At 38.4% G+C, this 26,398-nt stretch overlaps 1 protein-coding gene across 3 annotated transcripts in view; it reads right to left on the reverse strand.

Annotated features, from left to right (window-relative positions):
* The window catches only part of LOC149225074 (Leucine-rich repeat (LRR) family protein), a 154,361-nt gene that overhangs the window by 59,250 nt on the left and 68,713 nt on the right, over positions 1 to 26,398 (reverse strand). For 2 of the 3 annotated variants that reach the window (XM_089386442.1, XM_089386440.1), the window contains exons 4-5: positions 15,131 to 15,212; positions 14,892 to 14,948 (exon numbers count right to left, since the gene is read on the reverse strand). In XM_089386442.1, coding sequence (XP_089242568.1) covers positions 14,892 to 14,948; positions 15,131 to 15,212 — 139 coding nt within the window. The remainder of the gene's footprint in view (positions 1 to 14,891; positions 14,949 to 15,130; positions 15,213 to 26,398) is intronic. The other variant, XM_089386441.1, reaches the window with a different exon arrangement.

The following is a 26,398-nucleotide window of genomic DNA, read 5'->3' on the forward strand; positions in this document are numbered from 1 at the left end:
ATGATGATGCAATCAAAGCCAATGAAGTTGCAGATGGATGCAAGAGGACTAAAGATCAAGAGGGAGTTGGTATCCTCTGAAAATATAGGTATTCCATATCTCTCTTATTCGATTATTACTATTGTTGTTGATTTTATTAGTTGTTAGTCTCTTGTTTTTAGATTCTTTGCTTGGTTGTGATTGTTCTCCCTTGGTCTCCTAGTGAGGATTGTAGGTACTTAATGAAGGCTACTAGAGATTTGATAGAAAGTGGGAGAACAAAGCAAAGATATGAAAAGATGACTATCCCAGAAATAGGGATTTGTGATGAGAAATCTGGACACAGAAGGAGCAGACAAATCGGCAAGATTGAAGTATGCCATCGATCTACAATCGAAAAAATGTCAGTGATGACTTCCAAGATGAATTATGCAGTAAATGGCAACTTGAGGAGAAGTAAAAAGCAGAGGATTGCCTCAGTAAGTGGGAGAAGACTATTACAGATCTTGTCAGACTCCTCAGATTTGATACACTGGGGTTGATGGATCAAGGTCGATCCTATATATATGATTTGTTTTTCTGATAAAAGGAAGAGCTCATGTGTCAAAGGAAGCTGCATTGACCGAAGCAGTGAAGGCTTTCCTAACTTCAGAGGGAGTTTGCTGCTGAATTTGATATGAAAGATTTTGTGTTTGATGCACTACTATTTGGGAATGGAAGTTTGGAATAATGGATTGTAAGTCCATGTCTACTGCCATAGTGAACAATCTGAGAAGATTCTGAGTCACAACAGTTGATTGGCTCCTTGATGTATTAGGTTGGACATTTGTTTTTGCACAAATGTTGAAAGACAGGAAGAGCTCATCCAGAAGTTGCTTTTGTTCTACTATGATTTCATGAATATGCAAGAAGGAGAGGTTAAGTATATTGTAGCCTGGTTGATGAGTAGTGAAGCAGTGTGGCTTTGGAAAACTACTCGAGGGACTAGTTTATCATGTGTTGGAGTCGACCGTGAGAAATTGTGACAATCAAAGTTGTGTGAGGCTTTCTAATAACCCTGTGTTTCATAACAGGTTGAAGCACATCGAGATCAAGTACCACTACATTCGTGACGTAGTGCAAAAGGGAGCAGTGAAGCTCTGGTATATTCTGTTGGAGCCTGTCTTGAGTGAAACTTGTATACTTCAGGGACAAGTTGAGACTTGTTGATACCTCTCATAGTGAGAGGGAGTGATGGCAATATAGCAGAGGACGGTCATTCTTCCTATGTCAAGTGTGTTGACCCAGATTAGGAAGAATGGTCCTCAAGGCCTGGTTACTCAAAAGAGTGGGTGCCTTTCAGTGTTTTGGCCCGTCACAAGAAAGAGTGGGTGCCTTTCAATAAGAACCCCTCTATCAGTGAGAGGGAGTACTAATGTGATATCAACAAGGACATTGCTTGGACTATTAGTGACAACAAGAGCATGGCTCGGACTGTTGATGAATGGACAACAGGGGCAGGAAAATTGCCCGAACTGTTGGTGAGATAGCATGAGGGATGGACATTCTCGAGAGGAATGGTCCCTCGAGCCTGAACACTCAATGGAGTGGGTGCCTTTTTAGCATCATGGCCTTTTTAGCATCATGGCCTAGAGTGAGGCCTTTGGAGTTGGGACATGTGTTTCCCTAGGGTTTGACCATGGGTGATGGCAACCCTGAACTAGGAGGAGTACCATGAGGTGAGGCACCCACCGGATCATGGTAACCTAAGTCACCTGACATGGAGATTCAGGATTCGACAAATACGGGGGGATTCGAGTGTCGTATACAGATATGTTGACCCCCCAGAACAAGACACGTTCAGATACGTATATATTTTATTATTATTATTATTACTATATATATTAAAAATTAGATATTTCTTACACAAATTCTCATTCATGATACAAATTCATTGATTTAAACATAAATCTTCATCTAGATGTAAGTTTTACAAAGTAACATTACGCATACAAAATTACAAATACAATTGTGACATAAATGATAAATCATAAATTATAAATTTATAATATATATTCAATTCATCAATGATCCAATCAGAGAAAGACAAGATAGTAAGATAAAGATACTGTAGTTTTCTCAATAAGTCATCAAAATCAAAATGTGTTACTGTTTACATAGGTAGTGCAATACCAATGGAAAATAGAAATATCAAATACACAACAACTACAACTACAAGTCTACAAGTATACAAGCCTCAAGGCAGTAGGTAGCTCATGACTGATGAGACATCAATCCTCATAGTCATCATCAAAATCAGCATCATTGTCCTCATCATCATGGTCACCACTGCTCTCCTTTGTCGCATCCTCCTCCTCTGTATCCAAAGTCATCTCTGCATCTGTTGGTGTGGAGGATGACCCTTCTACAGTATCACCATCATCAAATCTGATAGCCTCTAGCACTTACCTGTTGCTTGAATCTCCTTGAAAATGCTCCCACACCCTTTGCTCCTTGCTCCCAAACACCCACAACAAACTAAACAAGTGAATGTGCAAATAGAATGGGGAAATACGCCTTTCTAACGCCGCACGGGTTCTTGATTTCTGGATTTGTGTCCGAAAATCGGACACATCGTGTCTTGATCGGGACACGTTCTGGATTCAAATGTGTCCCGGTTTTCGGACATGAATCCATCTTAATCATGTCCGATTCGCATGATTTGGGACACGTAGGGCTTGGGGGACGAATCCGGTTTCATAGATGGTGACAAGTTTGAGTGAGTACCACTAGTTAGGAGTGCTAACCTGGGTTGTGGTACCTATTGATGATGATGATGATGTTGATGTAGGTCAAGAGTGTTGACCTAGATGTTGATGTTATCAATGAGTTGTACCTTTCCTTGGAGAGATGATGTATACAGAGAAAATCTGGATAGTCATTATGAATACCTCCCTAGCTAAGAGGGAGTGTTGAATTTTTTTTGCTATGGTCGATCTTCATAATGTATCTCTTGTACTTGTAATGATGAAAATATAAATTATAATTGTAAAAGAAAAATTTATTTGAAGGCATGTTCTTCATGACCTTATCAAAGCGGGAAAAAAGAAAAAATTGAATTTAGTATTTTGCCTCCACAAGTGACCAAGTCGGCCCTCCAAGAGACATGTCAGCTTACCCATGAGAGACACCCATTTGCTTGATTGGAAGTCCACAAGTAGCCTATTCCTTCCAATCCAGGATTGCACTTTGAATCATCACAAATCTAACTTAGACACAGAAGATGATATGAGATGAAGATGGAAGGATCAAATGATGAGAAGAGATGAGAGGACCAAGGACAAAAAACACTATCCCCGACAACGGCGCCAAAAACAAAGTGTCTAAGCATTGTGACAACACTATGTTTCTACATTGAAACCCTAGCTCATTAGGGTTTGGTGGAATGTGGGAGCAAGACCCTTATATTATCTTAGAAATGATTTCCTTGGTATGTGTGTTTGTCTGATCAAACCCTAGTCTAATCAAGTTTGTATATCTAACTCTTATTTGATATTTTTGTGAAGTTGGGTTTGACTAACACATGATATGAAATGTATTTGCATGATGATGAAATCTAGGCATATATAGATATGTCCTTTTGATTGAAACCCTAGCTTGGTCTAGGTCAGATGTATTAATGTTGTTGGACATATGATATGCTTATGAATGATTATGAATTCCTAGATATGTGTGTTGACCTAGTCATTGATGGTCATAAGTCTTAGGATTTAATGGAAGTCCTTGTCTGAGATTCTAGGATGATGATATTTGGAAATCCAGGGTTTGCGGCTAAATCCTAGTAGCAGTTACATTGTCTAGTATGTGTGATATAACAATTTGAGATCTATTTATTTAAAGATTGTTGAGATTGTGAAAATGGAATTCTAGGGTTTTTGGAGTTGAACCTTAGTCTTAGTAAAAATCTCTGATATATGATGACAATATGATAATTTGAGATTTGTGTAAGATTGTTGAAATCTGAGTTTTGATTGGGATTGATGGTTGATCGGAAATCTAGGGTGTTCAACTAACCATAGTGGAAATTGGTCATGTTAAATGACTAAGCTGTGATTGGTTTTGATCGACTCTTGTGTATGAAATCTAGGATTTGTATGAACCCCTCGTGCAAAGACTAACACATGAATTTTGAAAGGTTGTTAGATGCTTTGTAGATCTATATTTTGTTTGAATTGTTTCTAGGGTTTTCTATATGTTGAAGTAAGGTATGTCATACCTTTGGAAGAAACATTGAAATGGAATGAAAGTTATTATGAAGTAGTCTAGGGTTTATGACGAAGTCCCTAGCAAGATATTGATGAGTATATGTCTCTTGTTTGTAATTAGGTCTCAGTATCTGATATGTATAAAGTTGAAATGCTTCTATGATTCTGATATGGCTAACTTCATGCTTCTATAGACTTGGTTGTACTTGCTATTTAAGTTGTGCAGGTAGACAATCTTCAATATGGTGAAGATGCTCATTGATGTGATAAGCACGAGAAGGATAACTCTGATGAAATGGTTGGAAGCCACGAAAGATTCTCCGATGTCGAAAAGAAGAAGTTGACCTCCCGAAGGAATTCTGCATAGAAGAGATCTCCATAAGATTAAGAGGGAGTCCGGATAGAGAGGTGCTTCCTGGTTGAGAGGGAGAGCATAGCTTGGTTTTGATTAAAGAATGAATTTCGAAGGATATGTTGTTGCATGAGTAGGAAAGCAAAGTATAAAATTGAGGAATCTTCTATCAAAGATTCAATTGATTGTCCTACTGAGTTGAGAAGCAACATCTAAAACAGCCCCGGAGGTTTGTATTTGATTATGTACATGTGAAAGTATGTTATTGATTGGGGTTGTGTTTGTACAGGTGAAACTCTCGAAGAGCATGCTAGTTGCCGATCAATTTGATCAAGAGAGATTTGTTGTCCTTGATCTGCCGGATCAAGGGGTGTTGAGGCTTTGTGAGTGAAACATTGCCTGGGAAGACATCTGGCCGACACTTCGTGTTGATGCCTGGGTCCCGAAGTTGGAAAGGTGGTGTTGGTTATTGAGCTCTGTTTTGAATACACACCTGGATTTTTGGGTTGATGGTTAACAAGTAACCCTGATGATACCTATAGGGGTTGAAATCTTGAGACCATCTTATTCCCACATGGATAGATTGCCCTGGTTAGGAATCTAGTTTGTGGCATTGCAGTGCCTAAATTGTTGCGAAACCACATGGATAGATTGCCCTGGTCAAGAATCTAGTATGTGGCATTACGGTGCCTAAATTATTGAAAGACCACTCGAATAGATTGCCCTAGTTAGGAATCTAGTTCATGGCATTGCAGTTCTCCATGGTTCATATAGTTTGAGATTTTCCATTGTACTTGTACATTATGAATAGCTCCCTAGTTAAGAGGGATTGTTGGAAAATGTAACTATGTTTGGTCTTTCTTAATGTACTTGAGTCATCATGTAATGTACTTGTCGAAAGAATAAAGAAAAAGAATATTATTATTATTATTATGACTTATTAAAGCATGGGTTTCATGCTTGGGTCACCTTGTTTTAGGTCAAATTCCCCATCGAGGACTTCTAGGATTTATTCTGAGTCAATAAATTCATTGTACTTTTAAAGAGACCCTTCTTGGGCTTTTGAATCATGTAAAAAGGTTAAGTATTGAGTCAAATATGATTTATGTATCCTCCACACCATGTCAGCCTAGAAGAAGATCAAGTCGGCCTAAGGACCCTATTCGACCTCACATGGAGCTTATAAATATAAGCTCATCGAATTCATTTGGAGCATCATTCTCTCACACAAGTTCGATACCTATTATAGCTGGGAAAAAGTGTGAAGTTCTCTTGTAGCTGGGAAATGGTGCGAAGTCTATTATCAGGAAGCCGAAGTAAATGCGAGTTTGGGGAAGTCTAAGGAGAAGGGAAAATTCAAAATTTTGGTGCCTCTCTCTCGCGGTTTCGTGCTCTGGATTGAGAGATCGAAGTCTTCCAAGTTTGTTTGTTGTCGGAAGCTGTTGCCAGTTGTCGAAAGTTGCTGGAAAGGGGTCGAATTGTAGGAGGCTGACTTGGTGGGGAAGAAAGAATATTATTGAAAGGAACAATTTCTTGACAGGGTTTTCCCCTCGAGGGGGGTTTTTGCCCTGGCATAGTGCCTACATCTGGTGTCTATTGTTTTATGTGTTGCTGCTTTGGTAATTGCTTGATGAACTAAAGGAAACAAGATATAATCATATAAAGAATCGTAATATTCAGAAACATCACAAGTAATTATCAAGAATAAGAAAATATTTCTGCGTTTCTAAATTTCTAGCAAATTTTAGCCCACTTATGATGAACTACTAATCATAATATCAGATTTGAAACACTTATTACAACTATAAGTAAAGTGAACAATCAGTGCATTATCAATGCTACAACAAGTGCCAAATTATGCCCAAAACTTACAGTGGGCTTGCCAAACTGAAAAATTAGATTTTTAGGGCTTTTAAGATGTGATATTCAGAAAATATCAGATCTGATTTCACAATTATGCAGAGATATTCCAGCAAACAAAATAGTAGATCTAAGCTAGATATGCAATGCCCAAGTGGCCAAAGATTTAGGTTAATTTTATAATGAAATTTTTAGGATGTCTAGACCACTTAGAAGTAATTTTAGGGTTTTTAATTCAATGAACATTTTATTACAGTGAGAAAAAGAGGGTTTAGAGAGCAAACCCTAGGCCCAAGGCTTTGTAGTGACCCAAATTTAGTCAAAATTTCACCAATGGTTTTGCCACCTGAAAACATCAATTTTGAGCCACTTTCTCTTGCAAAACCCACCAAGCTTCAGTCCAAAAAATTTCAGAAATAGGCAGAGGTCAAATTTGGGCCAAAAGAGGGCAACGCTAAGCCTAGTAGGGCTAGCGTTGGGCAAGAGAGGGCTTAGGAGTCCAAGGAAGAGGCAATGGAGGCGGGAAAAGGCCAAGGAGGATTGACACAAGAGGGAGAAATCCCTCTAAGGGCTAGCAACTAGGGTTAGAGGTTGAATGAGGGCTAAAAAGGGGTCAAAAACGGGAGAGCGAAGGGCAGAGAGGAGGCCAAAAGGAGGATGGAGGAGGAAGAGGCCAAAAGAGGGCTTGAAAATCCCACGGCTAGCCCTAAAGGTAGTTGTCTAGGGTCAATGAGGGAGGCCGAGGCCTTCTAAGGCCATGGCTAGGGCCAAAAATGGCCTTAAACCCGTAGCGTTGGGCCAAGGAGGGAAGGTCGAGAAGCTTGGAGGGTGACACAGGCCTGCAAGAGGCCATAAAAGGTAACGTAAGGGCCTCTTAGGCTGACACAGGGCTAGGAGAGGAAGACGTTGGACTTGGAGAGACTGGATCCAAGCCCAGGAGCGCTGAAACTTGAAACCCTTCTTTCAGAAAAATTAATTTGCTCCAGATCTAAAATTTATTGCAATTTTTCCGAAGGTTGGCCCTGCAAAAAAATTGGAGACTAGATCTTACCCTCAATGGCCTAGATCTAGCTCCTTCACTAGATTTCATCTGCAAAAATGGAGATAAAAAATATCCAAAACCCCAATATATACAAAAATTCTCAAAACCTCAAAACCCCAGTTAGAAAATAACTTACAAATTATATTATACAAAATTATTCACAAGACTTACAAATATACTAGGCTTTTGAAATAAATTTTAAGAAATAATTTTTTTGAAATTTTCTTTGATAAATTGCTAATAATACTTTGGAAAATTAATGTAAGCTATTGCCTTAGCGAAGTTAAATAAACCATAATATTTGAAGTCCAAACAAGGTCAGTTCATGCCCATAGTTTGTGAACTTGGAGCCCAAGGACTGGGAAACCTGCAAACACTATATATTTTTCTCAAGAAAAGCTTGTTAGACATATGGCGAATCAAATCACCTAAGATAAACCCAAAATCTACCAATAGAATGATCTTATCCCCATCTAATGAAAAACAAACTTTTAAAAATATTAAGCACAATATAGGAAAGTCTATACCCAGCACATACCACAAATCAATGAACAATGAACACCATGAACTGCACCCCAAAGTCTTTATTATGATTCAAAAAATGTTCCCAGCAGGACAGTAGTGTTACATCATTTTTTTCTGCATAAATTTTTTAGCCAAAAATCAGATGGCTTGAGACTCAAATGACTCTCTATTTATAGATAAATCCTCCAAGTGGAAAAATAACGGCCAGTTGGCTTGATCCTCGTCAAAGTAATCTCGGTCGTTGAAAACATTTGATTTTCTTTTAATCTCCACCGTTGAGATATTAATTTTTGAGGAATTTTCGAATTTATCATTAAATCTCTTTTTATTAGCTCAAAATTAAGTATTTTGAGCGAATTTCCTCAAAATTTTGACTTTGACTTAACCATCAAGGTCCAAGGATCTATTTTTTCTTGAAATTTCCAATATTCCCTTGTTAGAGGACCTCCAAAAATTAATTCCTTTGAGACCCACGAATTTTTCCACTTTGAGAAATTAATTTCTCTAGACATTTAATTTTGACCCTAATTAATTAAATTTATGGCTTAGGATTTTAATTTATTTTTGCAAAAAAAATTAATTAATCGACACTTGAGGGGATTTAATATTTTTTCCACCCACAAATATTTTAGCCATGATGTCCAAGTATGAGGAACCATGCACTAAAATATTTTTTCATAATATTTTTACATTCAACCCTCAAAGGGGGAACACCCGTTCAATATAGACCCTCAAAGTACATACCTAATTCTGCGACACAATATGATCTAGTAGACCAAGTGATTTGTACTAAAATAATTTAGCCAATTAGCTTAAATTATTCCCAAACCACTTTTACATAAGACTCAACTAGAACACTAGGACTCACCTAAGACTTTGATAAAGAATTCCACCCTAGCTTTGGAGTGAGGCTGGAGGGAAAAACTTTGCTGATCATCTGTGTTTAGAAACACAAATGAATCAGTGAAATGAAAAACCTCCTAGAATGAAACTCTTGCCAAAATAATAGGTTTACCAAGGTTGTTACATGTTGAGAAATCTAGGGCATTCAAAGTTAAGAGATTTTTCCGCTTGATAATTGCTTGTGATATACTTTTACTTCTTAACTTATAGTCTTCTCTTTGTTAGCTTATTAATGTGTTCTTCTCATCAAGACAATTACCAATATGCACAATAAAAGACAAGTGACACAATATGTAGGCTTCTTAGCCAGGGCCAAAACCTCTCACCTCTTGAGAGGAAAACCCGATCAAAATTCTTCTTCTAGATCTTCAATTGATAAGTACCAAGACCATGACACAGACCCTTGACTCTAGTATCCTCCCAAGAACCTTGTCACTAACCTTGATGCTCTGCCTCTTCCCTTCCTCACCTTTCTTCTTGATCTCGAACTACTCTCCTCAGCTCCTTCTAGAGAAACTTGGTCTCTATCCTTCACACTGCTCCTTCTCGACTTTCTCTAGAGAATCTCGGTCTCTAGGCTTTCATTGGTCTCCTCTAGAGAAACTCGGTCTCTAGATCTCTACTTCGGTCACCCAGAAGAATCTTCCTTTGTTGCCCCAAAAGAAACCTTCCTTCATTATTCCAGAAGAAACTTCGTTGTCCCAAAAGAAACCCTTCTTCGCACTGCCCCAAAAGAAACTCCTTCATTGCCCTATCTTCGCACTACCCAAAAGAATCCTTATCTTTTCACTTCCCAGAAGAAAGACTCCTTTCCTTTTCGCACTTCTCTTTTACCCTTCTTCGCACTTTTGTTCTTCTTTCTCCTTCGCACTTCTGCTTGTCGAAGTTGGACCGAATTGCTTGCTCATAATGGAGGACAAGTGTGTCTATATATACACCTCACCTCATGTCCTTTAGGCTGACATGACTGTTGGAGGTAGGCCAACTTCTTCTAGAGAGTTCCTTCATTGTTGTAGGCTGACTTGAAGAGGATAGATGACAAGTTCTTGGAGGATACTTTACATAGACAAGATTGACCTTTTACAAAGTGTAACATGACTTCATTACATGACAATGACTCTAACATTTTATGACTAGATGACAAATAAATCCTAGAGACTCTCAATGGGAGTCTTGAATCAAAAACAAAATCCCTTGCTCATGAAACCCATGAAGAAAGTTAATAAAATAATTTTATTTTTCTTATTTACATCTCATTACATAAAATCATATTTACATGTCATTATGAAGATCGAACCTAGTTACACTTTTCAACATTACATACATTCATGATCCTACTAGCATCATTTATATTACAAATTTGCAGAATGGGTTTACAATGACTCAATAAATTGTTGATTGATGATCCGACCTTTTGAAAAAAAATTGGTGAATCTGCTTCCTTGTAACTTTGACAAAAAGTGTGCAACAGCGCCATTATCACCCCCCCTCGTCATCAGCTATCAAACTTGGGCATTCTTGACATCATCAACCTCCATCCGTAGACTTATTCACTTAGTATTCTACATCACCGAGGGCCATTGATCCAGCTATAAACATGTTCTTGATGTTGTCCTATTGTTGTATCTTTCTTTACTTCATTTTATCCTAGTATTAGCTTTGGCATTTTTTAGGTGTTGTGTTTGCAGTTTGCACTCCCACATTGTACTTGTACTGGATGTATCCTTCAGTGCCATTGGCCTACTTTTGTGGTCATCTGTTGGACATTAATACAATTATCTTATCATTTATTTTTCTCCTTAGGTCTGACTCTCTCACTCTTCACTTGAGAAAATCATTCCTTAGGCTTTCGTTCATAATTTCTTATTGAGCTAAATCTCTAACCCTATTCTCCAAAATCATGGATGGATAGGATTAAATCCTAACCCACTTAAGATCAATGGTAGATATTAGATCTAATTCATGAAAGTGAATAATTCATTTTTCTTTATAAAACCTTAGCCCAATAGCCAACATTAATTAATTAATTAATCAATGTGTTTTTCCTAAGTTAGACTTGGGAAAAAAAACACAAAAGTCAATTACTCAACAAATTAAGCAAGTGCCTAGAGAGGTTTCGGACAGCACCTACATGCTTGACACTTAGCCTATGCAAAAGTACCTATCCGTTGTTATAATCATTAACATGCCATTCTCCATTGGTTCAAGAAGAATTCCTAATTGTTACAATTTGACCATGGGTTGGGGTTGTTCTGCATCAATTAGAGAATGGGAATGTGAGGAAGCATGCCCACTTTAAAATCTATACCGTTTCCATTTACAACTAGGGAATCCGTGAGAAGAAATAGGTAGTATGCCCTCTTCAACAAGAGACATTGTCTTCTTACTCAAATGTGTTCTTTCACACAGCCTCGACCTATCAACAGCTCAACCACATGTGCTCAAGCCTCAACCTATCCACTTCTGCTCTTGACCATAGGGAGCAGTTGACACAAATATTCAACCCGTACAATAGGCCCATCCATCTTCATGCGGGTTAGTGTAAGTTTATATAGTTTAAAAAGTTTAGTATATACTATATACACATAATTTTATGTTATATGTGGATTTTTATTATTCATAAAGTTAATATGAGTTGATTTATATAATTTAGAATGAATTTAATTAAGTTATATAATTAGATAAACATGAGCCCACATAGCATAGAATAGACAGTGATGTGGTGTACCATTAAGTCACTCCGTGATGTGAAGGTCACTGGTTCAAAACTCTGTGGGCAAAAATCCAAAGATGTTAAGGGTTGGTGTGACCTAGGCCAGGTGCGATCCCCAGGTGATTTTGACAGCTTAGATGCCCTTGGGTCACGGTTTCTCAAGCCACAGGTCAAACCTGAAGTAATCTCCAGAGAACTCGGACAACTTGACAAACACAATTAAAAAAATAAAATAGATAAACATGTAATCACACACAATTTATTATTTTATGCTATAATTTAATTTTAAAATAATATAAAGAATGTATATATATATATATATATATATATATATATATATATATATAGATATTGATTCTAACTTAATGGTGAACCTCATTCGAACTTTATCAAAAAAATTGAATCCGAATCAAACTTAATCATTGCTGAACCCAAAAAATGTGCTGTAGCTTCCTTGGGGCATATACATTCTTCCTAAATTGGAAGGAGGCTTGAGTTTGATGGATATTTTCTCGCAGAGAAGGATTCTAGTAGCAAAACAGATTGTGAATGCAATAACAGCATTGTCCCTTGAACAGACTGAAACAGGTAAAAAAGAATCCACAAAATTCATGAGTAGTTTGATTTATATGATATTGTCTCAGCATTGCATCTGTTTAAAGTGCAAGATTCATTTATAATCAAAGGCATATGGAATCCTGGAAAAATGTTGCCAAGTTCCTCGCCTGGAGTTACTGTAGAAGTAGAAAAGATTGGGTTTTCTCATTTTGTCCCTAAGCAATTGGAAGCTTCATGATCATTTTTCTGTGCTTCTTCCCTGTTTTAAAGCTAGGTAAGTAAGAAAAGAATCGTCCTTTGAAGCAACTTCTGGGATTCAAAATCCAGAAATTGGAGAGTGGTGGACACTACTCTGCAACAAGGTGGTTCTTCCTTCTGACAAAACTGCAATTGGAAAGCTACAGGAAATTATACCCGCTGATGAATTGTCCTAGATAAATAATATAATGCAAGGCCGTACTTGGCGACGCTGGAAATGGGTGTGAGATAAACTGATTTACCTACTACAAAAGTAGAAGGTTGTGCTTTATTTTGCATAAAATATACCCTTTGGCTCCTACTCTTAACCCTCGACGGGTTTCTCCAGATGCACAATCCCAATGGATTAACAGGTTAAGCAAAGCTTGGTCTTACAGACTCTCTTACAAGCTTACAGACTGGTCTTATCAGTGATTGCCAATAAAGGTCAGATTCTTAAGCAACAGCTTCACAGATCATAAGCAACCCATATGTCCTAATGTTGAATCAATCAAACATATTTTCTAGGAATATCATATTGCTCGTGAACATAACAAGTTCAGCAGAGATTTGCATTCATGTTGCTGTCTGCCTTACATTGGAGAGCTGCTATTCTTGGGGACTCTAGTTTGCTTATTCTCTCTATTATGATGGGCTTTGGCACTGTGATCGTATAGAAGCTCTATATTCATTATGGAAAATGTGTTGTCAGTGTACTTTTGATCTCATTGCATTAGTTTTGGCAGGAGGAAGTAAGTGCTCAAGCCACAGCTGAAGGATACTTGCTTCTAAAAGATGATAAATTATAAAAGTTGTTCAGTGGCTGAATACTTAAATCTTGTAGCAGCTTTATCTGCAATTAGGAGATTTTCTTGATGATTGTACATTTCCATATAATCTCGTCACTCTTTGTATCCCTGTATATACCTTTCAATTCATATAAGCAGTACAAGTAAATAATGAAGTATTATAAATGAGTGAGAATGCATGACAACACACATGCCTACATACACACAAATATATATATATAGTGTTGCATGCATATGGATATTTACACACACACATAGATGTGTCTGCATAACATGTAAATTCAACATTTCAACAAACCAAGATATTGTTCATATGTCAAGAAAAGGCAAAGAGGTCATATATAGTTACAATAAAATAATAGTGAATAATTAATAACTATATGCATGATTATGCAGTTAATCATAAGACTTCAATAATGAATCTACTAAACATGCAAAAAGATTAGGAATTCATGTCTACTCTTTTGATCTTTTAGCTTTTTTTTTCTTTTTTTTTAAAGCTATTTTTAGCACTCATAAAGGAATCAACATGTTGGAAACCTTCCTTGTTGATTGGGTATTTCATGGGAAAAGCATTGTTCCTAGGTTTCAAAACTTCAAGACAAAATTAAAATATAGAAAATGGAGGCCAACTGAAGAAGGTTTCCAAGGGTTTCTAAGCATCCAAGGTTCCAACAATGACAATGGTTTTATCTATCTGGCTGCAAAAGCCTGGAGGGTTAACTACAGTGGTTGAGTGCTTTAAGCTTTATGCAGCTGGTCTCATGGTCACTCTGTTGCATGCCTCACTTGAGGTCCCTACCAGGTCAGACACTGTTGTGGGTTCAAACTGGGTTTCCCTACAGGGAATATATCACTGAGGGTGCAAAAACAGAACTTATCAAAAATACCAGGGAAAATATCAAAATATATCGGCAGACATAAACTTGGCCATTAAAAGCTCAGAAAATCAGCAACCAAGAAAACTCAGAAAAAATGGAAAAACTAGAGATTTTAGTAACACTGATATATATATATATATATATATATATAAAATAGATTGGTTTTGTAAAAGACACATAAGGTAAAGTTTTGGTCAAAGATCTGGTAAAAGTGCTGCTAGGCACATTCTGTGTCCTCTGTGGTGGACATAATATGTATATTTCTCTACGAAAAATAAAGTTTTTTTCTCTGGGATAAATAAAATTTAAACATGTGCGTGTGTGTGTGTACACCCTTCTGTATGATTTTGAGTGTGGCAAATAAACAAGTTATTTTATTGAATTTGCTTTTCAGATACCCAGTAGCTATGATTCCGATCTGCATGTACCTATTGTCTTTATATTCCAAGATTCTTTTCTTGGCATGGCATTCCCATTTTCTCAGAACATTGGACTAAAATACTGAAATATTATAATTTCCTAATAATGAAGTTTGGGAATGTCTCAAAATGTAAAAACTCAATTTCATGTGCTTGATTCTGGTAAAATTAGTTCAATTAGAATTTGAGCATACCCAGAAAGATTTCTCCTGTGCAGCTTGCCCTAAATGCCATATTTAAGGAAACACCTATTCCAATATACTGATAAAAGGATATAGTATGTAATTGGTGACAACCATTAAACCAAAACATTGAAGCTACAAGTGTCATCAAACAACGATATACAATAGAGAACACAGAAAAGCGTACCAAGAGCATTGAGATTAGTAAGTCGATCCAATTTGCAAACTGAAGTAATTTCGTTATCTGCAAATTGATGCACTTTCAAGTCAACAACTGTTCAGCTAAACAGCCAAGCTCAACAGTGTCTTTTAACATACGAGTCAGGTTCGTTGCAGTCCAATGCATTCTGAAACCAATCCTTACATAATGCAAGATCACAGAAATATATGAAGAATAGACTCAGAGATATGAATATATCAACTTACCATTTAGGATGACAGCCCTCAGATCTACAAGACAAGCAACCTCATCCATAGTTGTAAGCTCATTATGACTAGCATTCAATACCTATAAGAAAGTTCAGATCTACAACAGAATGAGAAACGTTAAAACAAACATCTAATGCCATAAATATAAAGGCTTGTGTACACACACAACTCTTGATCATTCTATGATCCACGAAAACAAAAGACAATAGAGATGTGGATATTCTCGAGACAACTGGTTGTAGAATATAACATGCTAGTATATGAGTCATGAGTAGAAAGGAATGTAAGGTTTCAAGCTAAAATAAAACCATGTTCCACCAAGTTTCCAGGAGTGGGGAGATGAACAAGTGAGATGTGTGGGAGCACCCCCAAATTTTAGGAAAACATGGGGGGCTATGGGATGTCAAGTCCCTAACATAGGGGTCCTTATTCCTAAAATTATAAAATATAAATATAATAATGATAAAATCCCTACAATAACAATTCATCCCATGAAAATTCATCATTGTGCAATCCAAGTGAAAATGCTATAGTCCAGCCAATCCTAAAAGCCCGAAAAATGTTAAGTCTGCTGAATTTTGGATGGGATATGAAATTCTACTTTCTCCATATGAATTCTGATGAGGTTGGAACCACTCTCACACATCTTGAAACAATTAATGATAATGTTAAATTTTTAAGAAAAATAATAGAAAAGCTAAGACAAAGGTGTTAAAATTGGCAACCAGGGCAAAACTTCATGTGGGTCATCTTATTTAGGCTGATAATATTTTTATTAGATTCCTCTCATCGAGAGGTGTAGGATTGATATAAAGATCATCTGATTCCGATAAGTATTCATGGAGATACGAATTTATTTTGATTATGGAATTATTATCAAGCCGACCTACAACTCATGTAGGCTCAGAAGCCCAACAGTCACATCTATTCACCCACCAACGTTGTGTATAAATATAAGAGGACTTTTCCTCATTTGGACTCACTCATCTCATCACATCTCTCTCTCTCTCTCTCTACTGCGCAGAAATGAGTCTCTTCTCTACTGCGCTGAAATGGGTCTCTCTCTCACACATGTGAAGCCGAACGCTGTTGAACCTGAAGCTGCAATTGCAGAAGTAAAGATTGACCTGCGTGGCCTAGAAGATCTCCTCTTTGGAACTGTGTTGTAGGTTTATCTGAACCTCCTCTGAAAGCCGCAACTTTTGGTGGTGGAATGAAGTCAATCCGACGAACGGTTTGCAAGATATCGACTGCCCTAGTTTGAAGACGGAAACTGCTGAAACTGTAGCTGCAACTGCAGAAGTAAATATTGACTTGCGTGGCCTAGAAGATCTCCTCTTTGGAACTGTGCTATAGGTTCATCTGAACCTCCTCTGAAAGCCGCAACTTTTGGTGGTGGAATGAAGTCAATCCGACGAACGGTTTGCAAGATATTGACTGCCCTAGTTTGAAGCTGGAAACTGCTGAAACTGAAGCTACAACTGCAGAAGTAAAGATTGACCTGTGTGGCCTAGAATATCTCCTCATTTGAACTGCGTTGTAGGTTCATCTAAACCTTCTCTGGAAGCCGCAACTTTTGGTGGTGGAATGAAGTCAATCCGACAGTCGGTTTGTGAGATATCGTCTGCCCTAGTTTGATGATGAAGCCACTAATGTTGATGCTGCTGATCTAGGGTTTGCTACTGTTGATATAAATCAGATTTATTGTACTGTTTCTCTCTACTAAATTATTGAAGATAAAAGAAGATTTGATCAAAGGGTTTCCCCACACATTGTGGGGATTTTCCCTGGCTAGCCGCCACATCTTGTGTCTCCTGTCTTGGCTTGTTTTCTGTCGATCGTTTAATGTTCTATCTGCACTTTACTTTATGTATATGTCATTGCTAATCTGTGGAATATAATAAGAAAAAGAAGTAAACTGTTATAAGCATAGAACATACCATATTTTAACAAAAGGTGAATGTCACTAAGGTAATATAAAGGAGAAGGAGAATGTCACTTTTACTTTAAGAATTTAACACTACCATAAATTACCAAGGTCATAGACTCCTCAAAGCTCTACCCCTTATTTCTGATATATCTTCATGGTTTGTTGGACAAAAAATGTGGGTTGAAGCACTTTGACATCCCCCTTCTAGGGGAGGAGGATGCCCAAACATCCGCCTTTTGGGGAAATGTTTCCCCATGTGTTTCGCCAAGTTTCTCCCAAATGGGGATCAGGGAAACGTTTCCCCTGTACTGTCCTTGGGCAATTTTCCTTCCTAGGATTCTTTACTTGCCTAGGGTTTTCAATAGAACTTAAAACATTTGTATAACAACAAGCATTCCCTATACAATTCACCATTAATTTCAATAACCATAATGGATAGTAACGTCAAAATTCACGATGGAAGTCGATGATCCAGCGACCCATATTCACCTGTCTAGTATAAGTACACCCAATGCCAAAACAATCCAAATAGTTATAATTTTATTTTGAGCAGAGTTAGGTTATTGGTCACTGAATTATGCTAGTGGGGTTCTGACAGTAAAACATATAGTTCATTCACCCAACAAATTATCCGTAGTTTAATTCCAACAATCCAACACAAGACGTCGAATCCCAATACAATTCCGACAATGCTAATTCTAATTTCAGAGCTTCAATGTTGATTAACTACACTAATGCGACTATACTCTACTTGGCCAATTATGACTTCAGTACGAATCCTTGGTCCTGTTGTAGGGCTGACTGAAGGTGCGCTTAAACTTCAGGAATGAACTATGCGCTGCTTGAGAGAGGGAGCGAGGTATCTAAGGGGTAACCGAACTCTGGACTGATGTTAGATAGAACCTCCTATGTTGGCCTATCCTTGTTTCCAACAGTGCAGATCTGTGCAACTAAAACCCTCATATTTCCTTAGAAACGCCTCGTTGTCCTGCACTTAATTTTCATAACCTCAATCTGTGTTCTGTTCAAAAACCCTAGGACCAAAAGAGATGCTGTTATTCTCAGGAGAATACCCGTCTGCTACAGGAAATGTCTCCAGGGGACTTCATTCAACCTTAAGAAACTCAGATCTACCCACTAATTCTCTTCAAGGACCCTCGGTTGTCATCAAAAAACACTTCTGGGACTTCGGCCTGTTTCAGGTGGGCTACAGGGCCATGCAGATCTGTCACAGAGCACTACAGGAATTTCGTATAGTCTTCAAGCTATGTGTCTTGTCTCAGAGAACCATCCAATTTATCACAGAACAGATTCGTGTAACTTCAAGAACGATTTGTCACAAAACTCTGATATGTTTCTGACCTCAAACAACTCGTTGAGCCTTAGGGTTGAATTCAAACTAGTTGCTTTCAATGGACATTGCCTTAGAACATATCTGCTCAACTTGTTAATGCTTCATTGAACCAGAGACTTCTTCAATAACCTGTAACAGAACAAAGCAGGAAAATAGAAAAAGAACTAACTAGGGTGGAATCTTTCACCACCAAAATTAGTAGAAAGAAGGGGTCTTAAAACCCTCAAGCTCAAAGAAAATAGAGATAAAATTATCCAAATTAACGATGATCCAAATGAATTCAACCCTCTTGTATTTATAGATTTCCTAGAGGGGATTCTCTCCTTAATTGATGCAGTAAAATTCACACCAAACCCCAACTTTGGGTTTCTTTGCCCAGCTGCCCCAAAACTTGCCCAAACATTGAGTATTTTAAGGTTTTCCCCTTTATCAAGGACTATAGCTTATGGGGATCAATAGGCTTCATTTTCTCTTGAACGATTAATCTCTCGGGAACATTATAGTCCCCCCTTCCCGACATTGCTTGTCCTCAAGCAATCACAAGTTCTGCTGCTGCCCACAACCTTGCCAACCTCACCTGTGATTCTTCATTAGTGGGAACTTCTTTCGAATTAAGAGAATGTTCGATGGAAACAGTTTCCTGAGTTCCCAAAAATGACTGAAAAGGAAGAGCTACCAATGCCTTGATTTTCTCCACTTTGCTTCTTACACAATCCTGCTCAGTATCAAACCCTTTAGAACTCCTTTCGCTCTTTTGCTTCAATCTTGAAGGACCCAGCATAGCTGCCAATCCTTGAGTTGGCCTTTTATGTGCCTGTACCAATGTCACTCCAATTTTTGGACCAACTTTATCTCTAATCTCTGGTGGCTTCCTCCAGGGCCGCACAGTTGGGCTCCAAGAACTTACAATCAGATGTGCTTGCACCATTCTGGATCATTTTCCCAGAATTTGAAACTTCCATTTTATTCTCTATGTTTACAACTGCAGGTTTCTCAGAAGAGCAACCTTCCATTGACAAAGGTTGTTGGAAAAATTTTCCCATGATTGACAAACCAGATTACCCTTAGTTTTATTTATGATTGCCTGATTGCCCTTTACAGATTCACATTTCTTATTGAAAAGCAATGAATTAGAGGCTCGACCAACAACAGTAGAAACCAGACTGGCCTTCTTGCATGGAATTGTTCCAACAACAAAGGTATCAGTAGATGAGCTTGAAGATTCTATGAACTCTGCCTGTTTCTTTTTAATAAGATTCACGGGTTGTTCGGTATACATATTTTCACGATTATCAGATTTGATAAAAACTGAATCTGTTAGATCTAGGACTTTTGTGATCCATAATGTAGATATCAGTCTTTTGGATTAATCACATTGTTTGGATTTGGTCGACGTTTCGAACCAACTAATGTGGTTCATCCTCAGGACAAAGGTAGAAATCGACCGATCAGAGTGAATAAATAGCAGGGATGTATCATTGCTAGGGTGGATCATTTCCACCACAGGAAACTCATAGAAGCGATTGAAATTGAGAAGCATGCCAAAAACCTTAATAGGGATGATGGCTGGAAATTGAGTAAAAGCTGGATTCCAGCTCTCTCCTCTTGACTCTTCCTCCTTTCCTCTCCTTTCTCCTCTTAGTTTCTTCTGGTTTCCCCCCCTTTTTCCGCCCTCAGGCCCTTTTTCCCCCTTTTTCTTTAACTTCAAATTTTTGAGCTTAACTAATCCTGATTCTTACCTTGTAATCCTTTAGATTTATCTTAGGAAGATTGGTTCTCCTCTAAATATTTTAATCTTAATTAGTCCAATTACTAATCCTCTTTTCTAGTAAACCTTTAATTTCATCTAAGGTAGATAGGTTTTCATCTAATAATTTTAATATTAAATTATAATTATATTAAAATATTTTATTCCAAATTTATTCCAAGCACTGTGCCTTTAACCTAATTTAACTTGAATTAATTTCAATTACACCTCATAAACCTCATAAATTATTATTTACTAATAATATGGGTAGATAATTAATTTATGTTATCATAACTAATTATTTACAGATAATATTACTATTAGTAAATAATCTATTTCATAATTAAACATTTGATCACTACATAACGGCTAGTATCACTCCAAATATGAGACCATTAGATTAGTCAAACCCTAACAAACAATTAATTATTCTAGATAATATAGAATTTGATATTATTTAATAATAAAATTTTAATAAATAATAAATATTTAACTACTATATAACAGCTAGTTTCTAACTAAATTATTAAACAATTCAACTAATTAACGGCTATTTTTCAAACAGCTAACTCTGGGCAATGATACATCCCTGCTATTTATTCACTCTGATTGATCGATTTCTCACCTTGTCCTGAGGATGAACCACATTAGTTGGTTCGAAACGTCGACCAAATCCTAACGATGTGATTAATCCGAAAGACTGATATCTATAAAAAACTGAATCTATTCTGTCATTTGGAACCTCTCTTGCAGCCTTCCTAGAAACTTGTTTCAGTGGGTTTGGAGAAATTTCAACTGCTTTATTTCTCATTTCCCTGGCTTGTTTTATAACACCAAGTATAGCAGCAAGGTTCTGCTCAACAAAAGGATGCCTGTCATTGACAAACGCACACAGGTCATCTGTGGTACAAGGAATCCTCTTAGCAATTTGTAGTAGTACTTTGTTTGACAATATATAGCCAGTGCTATCTTTTTCCACACAAACTATCGTGTCCCTCCATTCATACAAGCCAGCGGGAATTGAGAGTTGTTCTTGTCTGAGGTTTTCTTCCTGTAATCCATAACCTTGTAAATAAGACATTTCTGTCAGAAGTTCTTTTTCATAGAGCTGCAAGCATATATCACGGCTGCTTTTATAAACCTCAAAAAGTGGAAACTCCCTGGTCACCAATGGCATGAACTTTAATCTCTGTTGCATTACGTCATGGATATACTGAGTATCCTTTCCCGTATACTTCAACATTTCTAAAGGCAGTTGCCCTAGACGCCAATCAGCAGTCTGGTAATCTTTATCAGCATTGATATCACAGAAGTGTTGTAGTAGAAACTTCAGGCTACTTCGCTTCAATTGCAATACTCTTTAGGCCTGGCCAGTATCAAATAAGTTACATATGAAAATTCCAAGGTCACACTGCAGCCATAGTATATCTCGATCTGCTTCATGCATCACCCTTTTCATACCAGGGTTTGCAAATATGTGTCTCAAACAAGGACCAATGTACTTGTGTAATATCAGGGTATCAACCACAAAGGCCTCTGCTCTTGTATAATTTTTCATCAAACATGTTAAGCCCTAGAAAGAGCTATACTGATTGTGCTCAAGATCAACAGCAATTTCACTTGCTGATTCCAATTTCATGGCCACTTCTTTAGGGTTCTGAACTCTCTCTACAATTTTGAATGGCATACTCTCCCATGGGGTAGGCTGAAGAGGTTCAAGAAACTCAGATTGATCATAAGCAAATTCAACTTTATCAAGCTGTCCCTGTAAAGGATGAATATATTTGCTCCCATCTTCAGCCTTCTGCAACCCTGGATGCTTGAAAGGCACATTACTATTATCCACAAATATATTGTATCTGTCCTGTGGCCGAGGTATGCTGAGGATATGAAACGTCACCTGGCTATGCCCACCACTGGTTTTCTTATCCAGTGAAAGCACTTTCATGCTTCCAGAAATATCCCCTTCGACTGTCATGGCCTTCACACTCAGAGCCAACTTCTACTCTCCGCCCTTTCTTCTGCTTCCATAAACCAACTGAAAATCACTTTCTATGTCATCCAAACTACCCGGTTTACTGCTACGATGCTCCTGTCCAAACCCTTGAACTGTGATCCAAAGCAGAACATGGGTAGGCTTTGAATACCCTCCCTGTAAACTACCTTGGGACTCTTGTATAAGATAAGATTTTGACTTTCAGCAGAGTGTATATCTTCCAATTCGCCAAAAGGTGGCGGTAAAAGAGAATTCCCAGTTTGCCTGAAGTTCATAAACATGCACCTATCCATATCTGAAAACTCACTGTTGCTGTTGACAGTATTGTCAAAACCGAGCTTAGATAAGATAAGATAAGATAAGTGTATTTATGTCCAACTAATGACCACAAAGTAGGTCAAAGGGACTGTTGAGTACAATGATGTATATACAAAGCGGGAGAACCAAACGGTCTCCTATAAAAGATACAATGCATGAAGTAAATCAACATTTGGCCCTAGCGGAGAAGATCCAAGAGCTAATAGGTCTGAGGATTAGACCCATATCTCCTAACATCCGAGGCTGAATGAATAACACTGAAGAAACTCAACAAAGTCTGTTGGCCCGATGAAGAGCCGGTGGCAAGTGCAAACTGTCCACTAAATCATTTCCTGGGGGGGTCCGCGTGCTGCTGAATGCTGGAGGACCTAGTCCGTCTCCCAGGAACGGATCTGAGACAGATCTGCTGTTGAGATCTCGTGTGGCAAGGTGAGGTCCCACGAATCCTCACTGATCTGGAGTCTGGATACGTATTGGTATCATCTGGATACGTATTGGTATCAATCGATCTCTTAGTGCCCCTGTCTGAAGATAGTACCCTGAAAAATGTCGTGATCCTTTATGCGGGGTCTGGTCTGATGGGAGGTTGAAGAATATGCGCTCAGAACCTAAGAGCCTCCTGCATATATAGGGCCAAACATCTCTGATCGAGATACCTGAAAAAGTCGGCAAGGGTCTGAGAATCTCTGAACAAGCAATGAAACCTTCCTCTGAAATGCACCTCGGTCCCCACTTCCTGTAAGTGACATACCTGGCATAGTTTGTCTGGTCTATCCACTTAGTGGTCCATCTCTACTCGAAGTCTATGAGAACATACTCTGAAATGGCCTAGAGGAATGCGAAGAGCATGCATCCATTGGTGAAACATATACTGGGGTCGAACAATGAGCCCGTCTCACAACTCCAAGGAGTGCTCAGCGTAGAAGGCCATCTTTGGGCGCAACCCTCTCGGAGGATGACCCAGGTGACCTGGACAAACTGCCTGTAGATGTCCTCCCTAATGATCTTGTTTAGCTCCTGTCTAGTAGGTAAAAGGTGACTAGGAGCTTCTAAGGAATATCGTAAAGGAGGGAGCTGATCCAACTGAATTCCCACTAACTCTAAGAGATTTGTAACTCGTGTAAACCAACATCTAGCTTGGCCTGAGGGAGTAGAATAGGCAATAGTCTCAGAAGAGCAATATACCAAGTAAGGATAATGGTCCCTACTCTTTATCGATTCTGCAAAGCCCTGGACACAATGCAAGAATGAAACCAATCTGAAGACCGTCTCAAGCCGAAAGGCTGAGCTCCAAACTCTGCAAGGATGATGTGTTGCGATATTGTCATTTTGCACCTAATGATGCGGCGGAGAAGAAGAATTTGAACTCTCTCAGCTGAAGCAAAATCTGACTCAAGTAAAGACGATCCCCAAATCTCTGAGCCATATAGAACAGTGGAAAAGATCAAGGTGTCCATGAGGCTCATCTTGGACGAGATGTCCTGGAAGTGATGTCGAAAGCACTGTCTCTCGAGAAGGGCTAAGGATCCATATCCTTTGTTGATCTGCGGCTGAAGCGTTGGTCGCAAACTGAAGCGGGGGCCTGAGAATTGCACCCCCAAGTAAGTATACGTGTTGGTGATCTCAATCTCCTCCCCTCTAAATAGAAAGTGAAGGTATGAGGTTTTCTTCAACCCAATGAAGATAATAACCTTGGTTTTACCCCGGTTGACCGTCATCTGTCGATGATCACAAAACAAAGCTAAGGCATCCAGCTGCCTTCTGTAATCCTTAGGGATAATTTCTCCATCTGTGTCTTTCCCCAAATCTATACCACCTTCACAATCAAGATGTTCCCCAAATCCATATCATTTTCACAATCAAGGGGGGCACTAGCTATCTCCGCTAAGGTTAGCATTCCAACTTCTGGTTAATGGTTGGACAATCCATCACAACCATTATCTTCATTCCCTTCCTTCTTTTTAGGGTGTACAACCATGTCCATGCTTTTGTCTTTGTTTCAGTTTCTTTTGTACTTTGATTTTCAGGCTTGGGCTTATTATCAGTATCATTTGATCTGCCTTCCCGCAACTAGTCCAGAATTCATTCCATTTCCATATACTTGCCTTCTGTTGTATGCTCTTATCATCAAGTTCAAGCTATTGAGTTTCCAAAGTACTTAGGAGTTTCCTAATTTCCTGCATTAGATTCTCTTCATAAGGGTTTTCAAGGGCCATAACCCTCAAAACTTCCTTCAAACAGCATGCAGCTACGAGCTTCAACATTTTGTCTTTATGCCTCCTGTATTCATCCAAGTTTGTCAGTGCAGGAACCATAGCTGCTAGAACCAGTTGAGAAGGTGGTTGTTCCACCACCTGTAGTTGTCCTTCACCTCTTCCAATGAACAAAGAAGGACAACTTCGGATGGAGAGGAGAGTTGATCTATTGCTTTAAAAAGTTATCTTTCCATCATCATATCGTTATTCTGATTTGTAAGACTGTTGGTCCTTCATCCAGTTAGACTAGATCCCATAGGTAATCCTTAGGCTAGCAGGATTCCAGCTCTAATACCATTGTAATGTCCTAAGGTGATTTTCCTCTCTAGGATTCCTTACTTTGCCTAGGGTTCTGCAATAGAACTTAAAACATTTGTACAACAACAAGCATTCCCTATACAATTCACTATTAATTTCAATAACCATAATGGATAGTAACTTCAAAATTCATGATGAAAGTCGATGATCCAGCGACCCATATTCAACTATCCAGTATAGTTACACCCAACGCCAAAACAATCCAAATAATTATAATTTTATTCTGGGAGGAGCTAGGTTATTGATCACTGAATTATGCTAGTGCGGTTCTGACAGTAAAACATATAGTTCATTCACCCAACAAATTATCTGTGGTTTAATTCAAACAATCCCGCACAAGACGTCCAATTCCAACACAATTCTGACAATGCTAATTCTAATTTCAAAGATTAATTGTTGATTCTTAATTTCGGAGATTAATTGTTGATTCTTAATTTCAGAGCTTAATGCGACCATACTTGGCCGATTATGACTTCAGTACGAATCTTTGGTCCTGTTGTAGGGTTGACTAAAGATGCACTTAAACATCAGGAATGGACTCCAAGCTACTTTAGAGAGGTAGTCAGGTATCTAAGAGGTAACTGAACTCTGGACTAATGTCATATATGCTCTGAACGTCCTGCGTTAGCCTATCCTTGCTTCACACAATGTGGATCTATGCAGCTAAAACCCTCATATTTCCTTAGAAACGCCTCATTTTCCTGCACTTAATTTTCAGAATCTTGGTCTGTGTTCTATTTAGAAACCCTAGGAGCCAAAGATATCATTAGTCTCAGGTGAACACCCGTCTGCTAGAGGAAATGTCTCCAGGGGACTTCATTCAACCTTAAGAAACTCAGTATAAGACTTAAATGAGTTTGAAATGGGTTTGTTCTCGATAGAACGCCCTGCAATCGATGAAATACACCTACGGTTTGACAACCAGCAGAACCCTGACAATCCTGAAGGAGCAGCCTGGAAACGAACGGCTACCGATCGATAGGGAGACATGCAAGCCCCAGCGGGGGGGGAGATCCCCTCCTATCGGAATGTAACAACCGGCGAATCAAGCGAGAAAACCCAAAATCAGCTAAGTTCCCCTGAAGTCGTCGGCCCTAACAATGGTCCTATCCTTGGAGCTCGATGGCAGGCAAGAAGTAGAGGGCAATGTTTGCCATGTGCAACAGAGAAACCCAGATTTGTAATACCTCTGAACAAACTGGAGAAATACCACAGTTATATGAAGGATCATGCGATGATATGCAAATTCGTCAGAGTCTGGCTGACGGAGAAACCCCTGATAAAGTGGATCCGTTAGAAATGGCAACCAAAAGGCAATGTAGGGCTCAAGTTGGGGGCCAAAGGATT

Source organism: Pinus tabuliformis, chromosome Q, assembly GCF_031772625.1.
Source record: "Pinus tabuliformis cultivar Carrire ecotype Pingquan chromosome Q, CPIR1, whole genome shotgun sequence".
NCBI classification, from domain to species: domain Eukaryota; kingdom Viridiplantae; phylum Streptophyta; class Pinopsida; order Pinales; family Pinaceae; genus Pinus; species Pinus tabuliformis.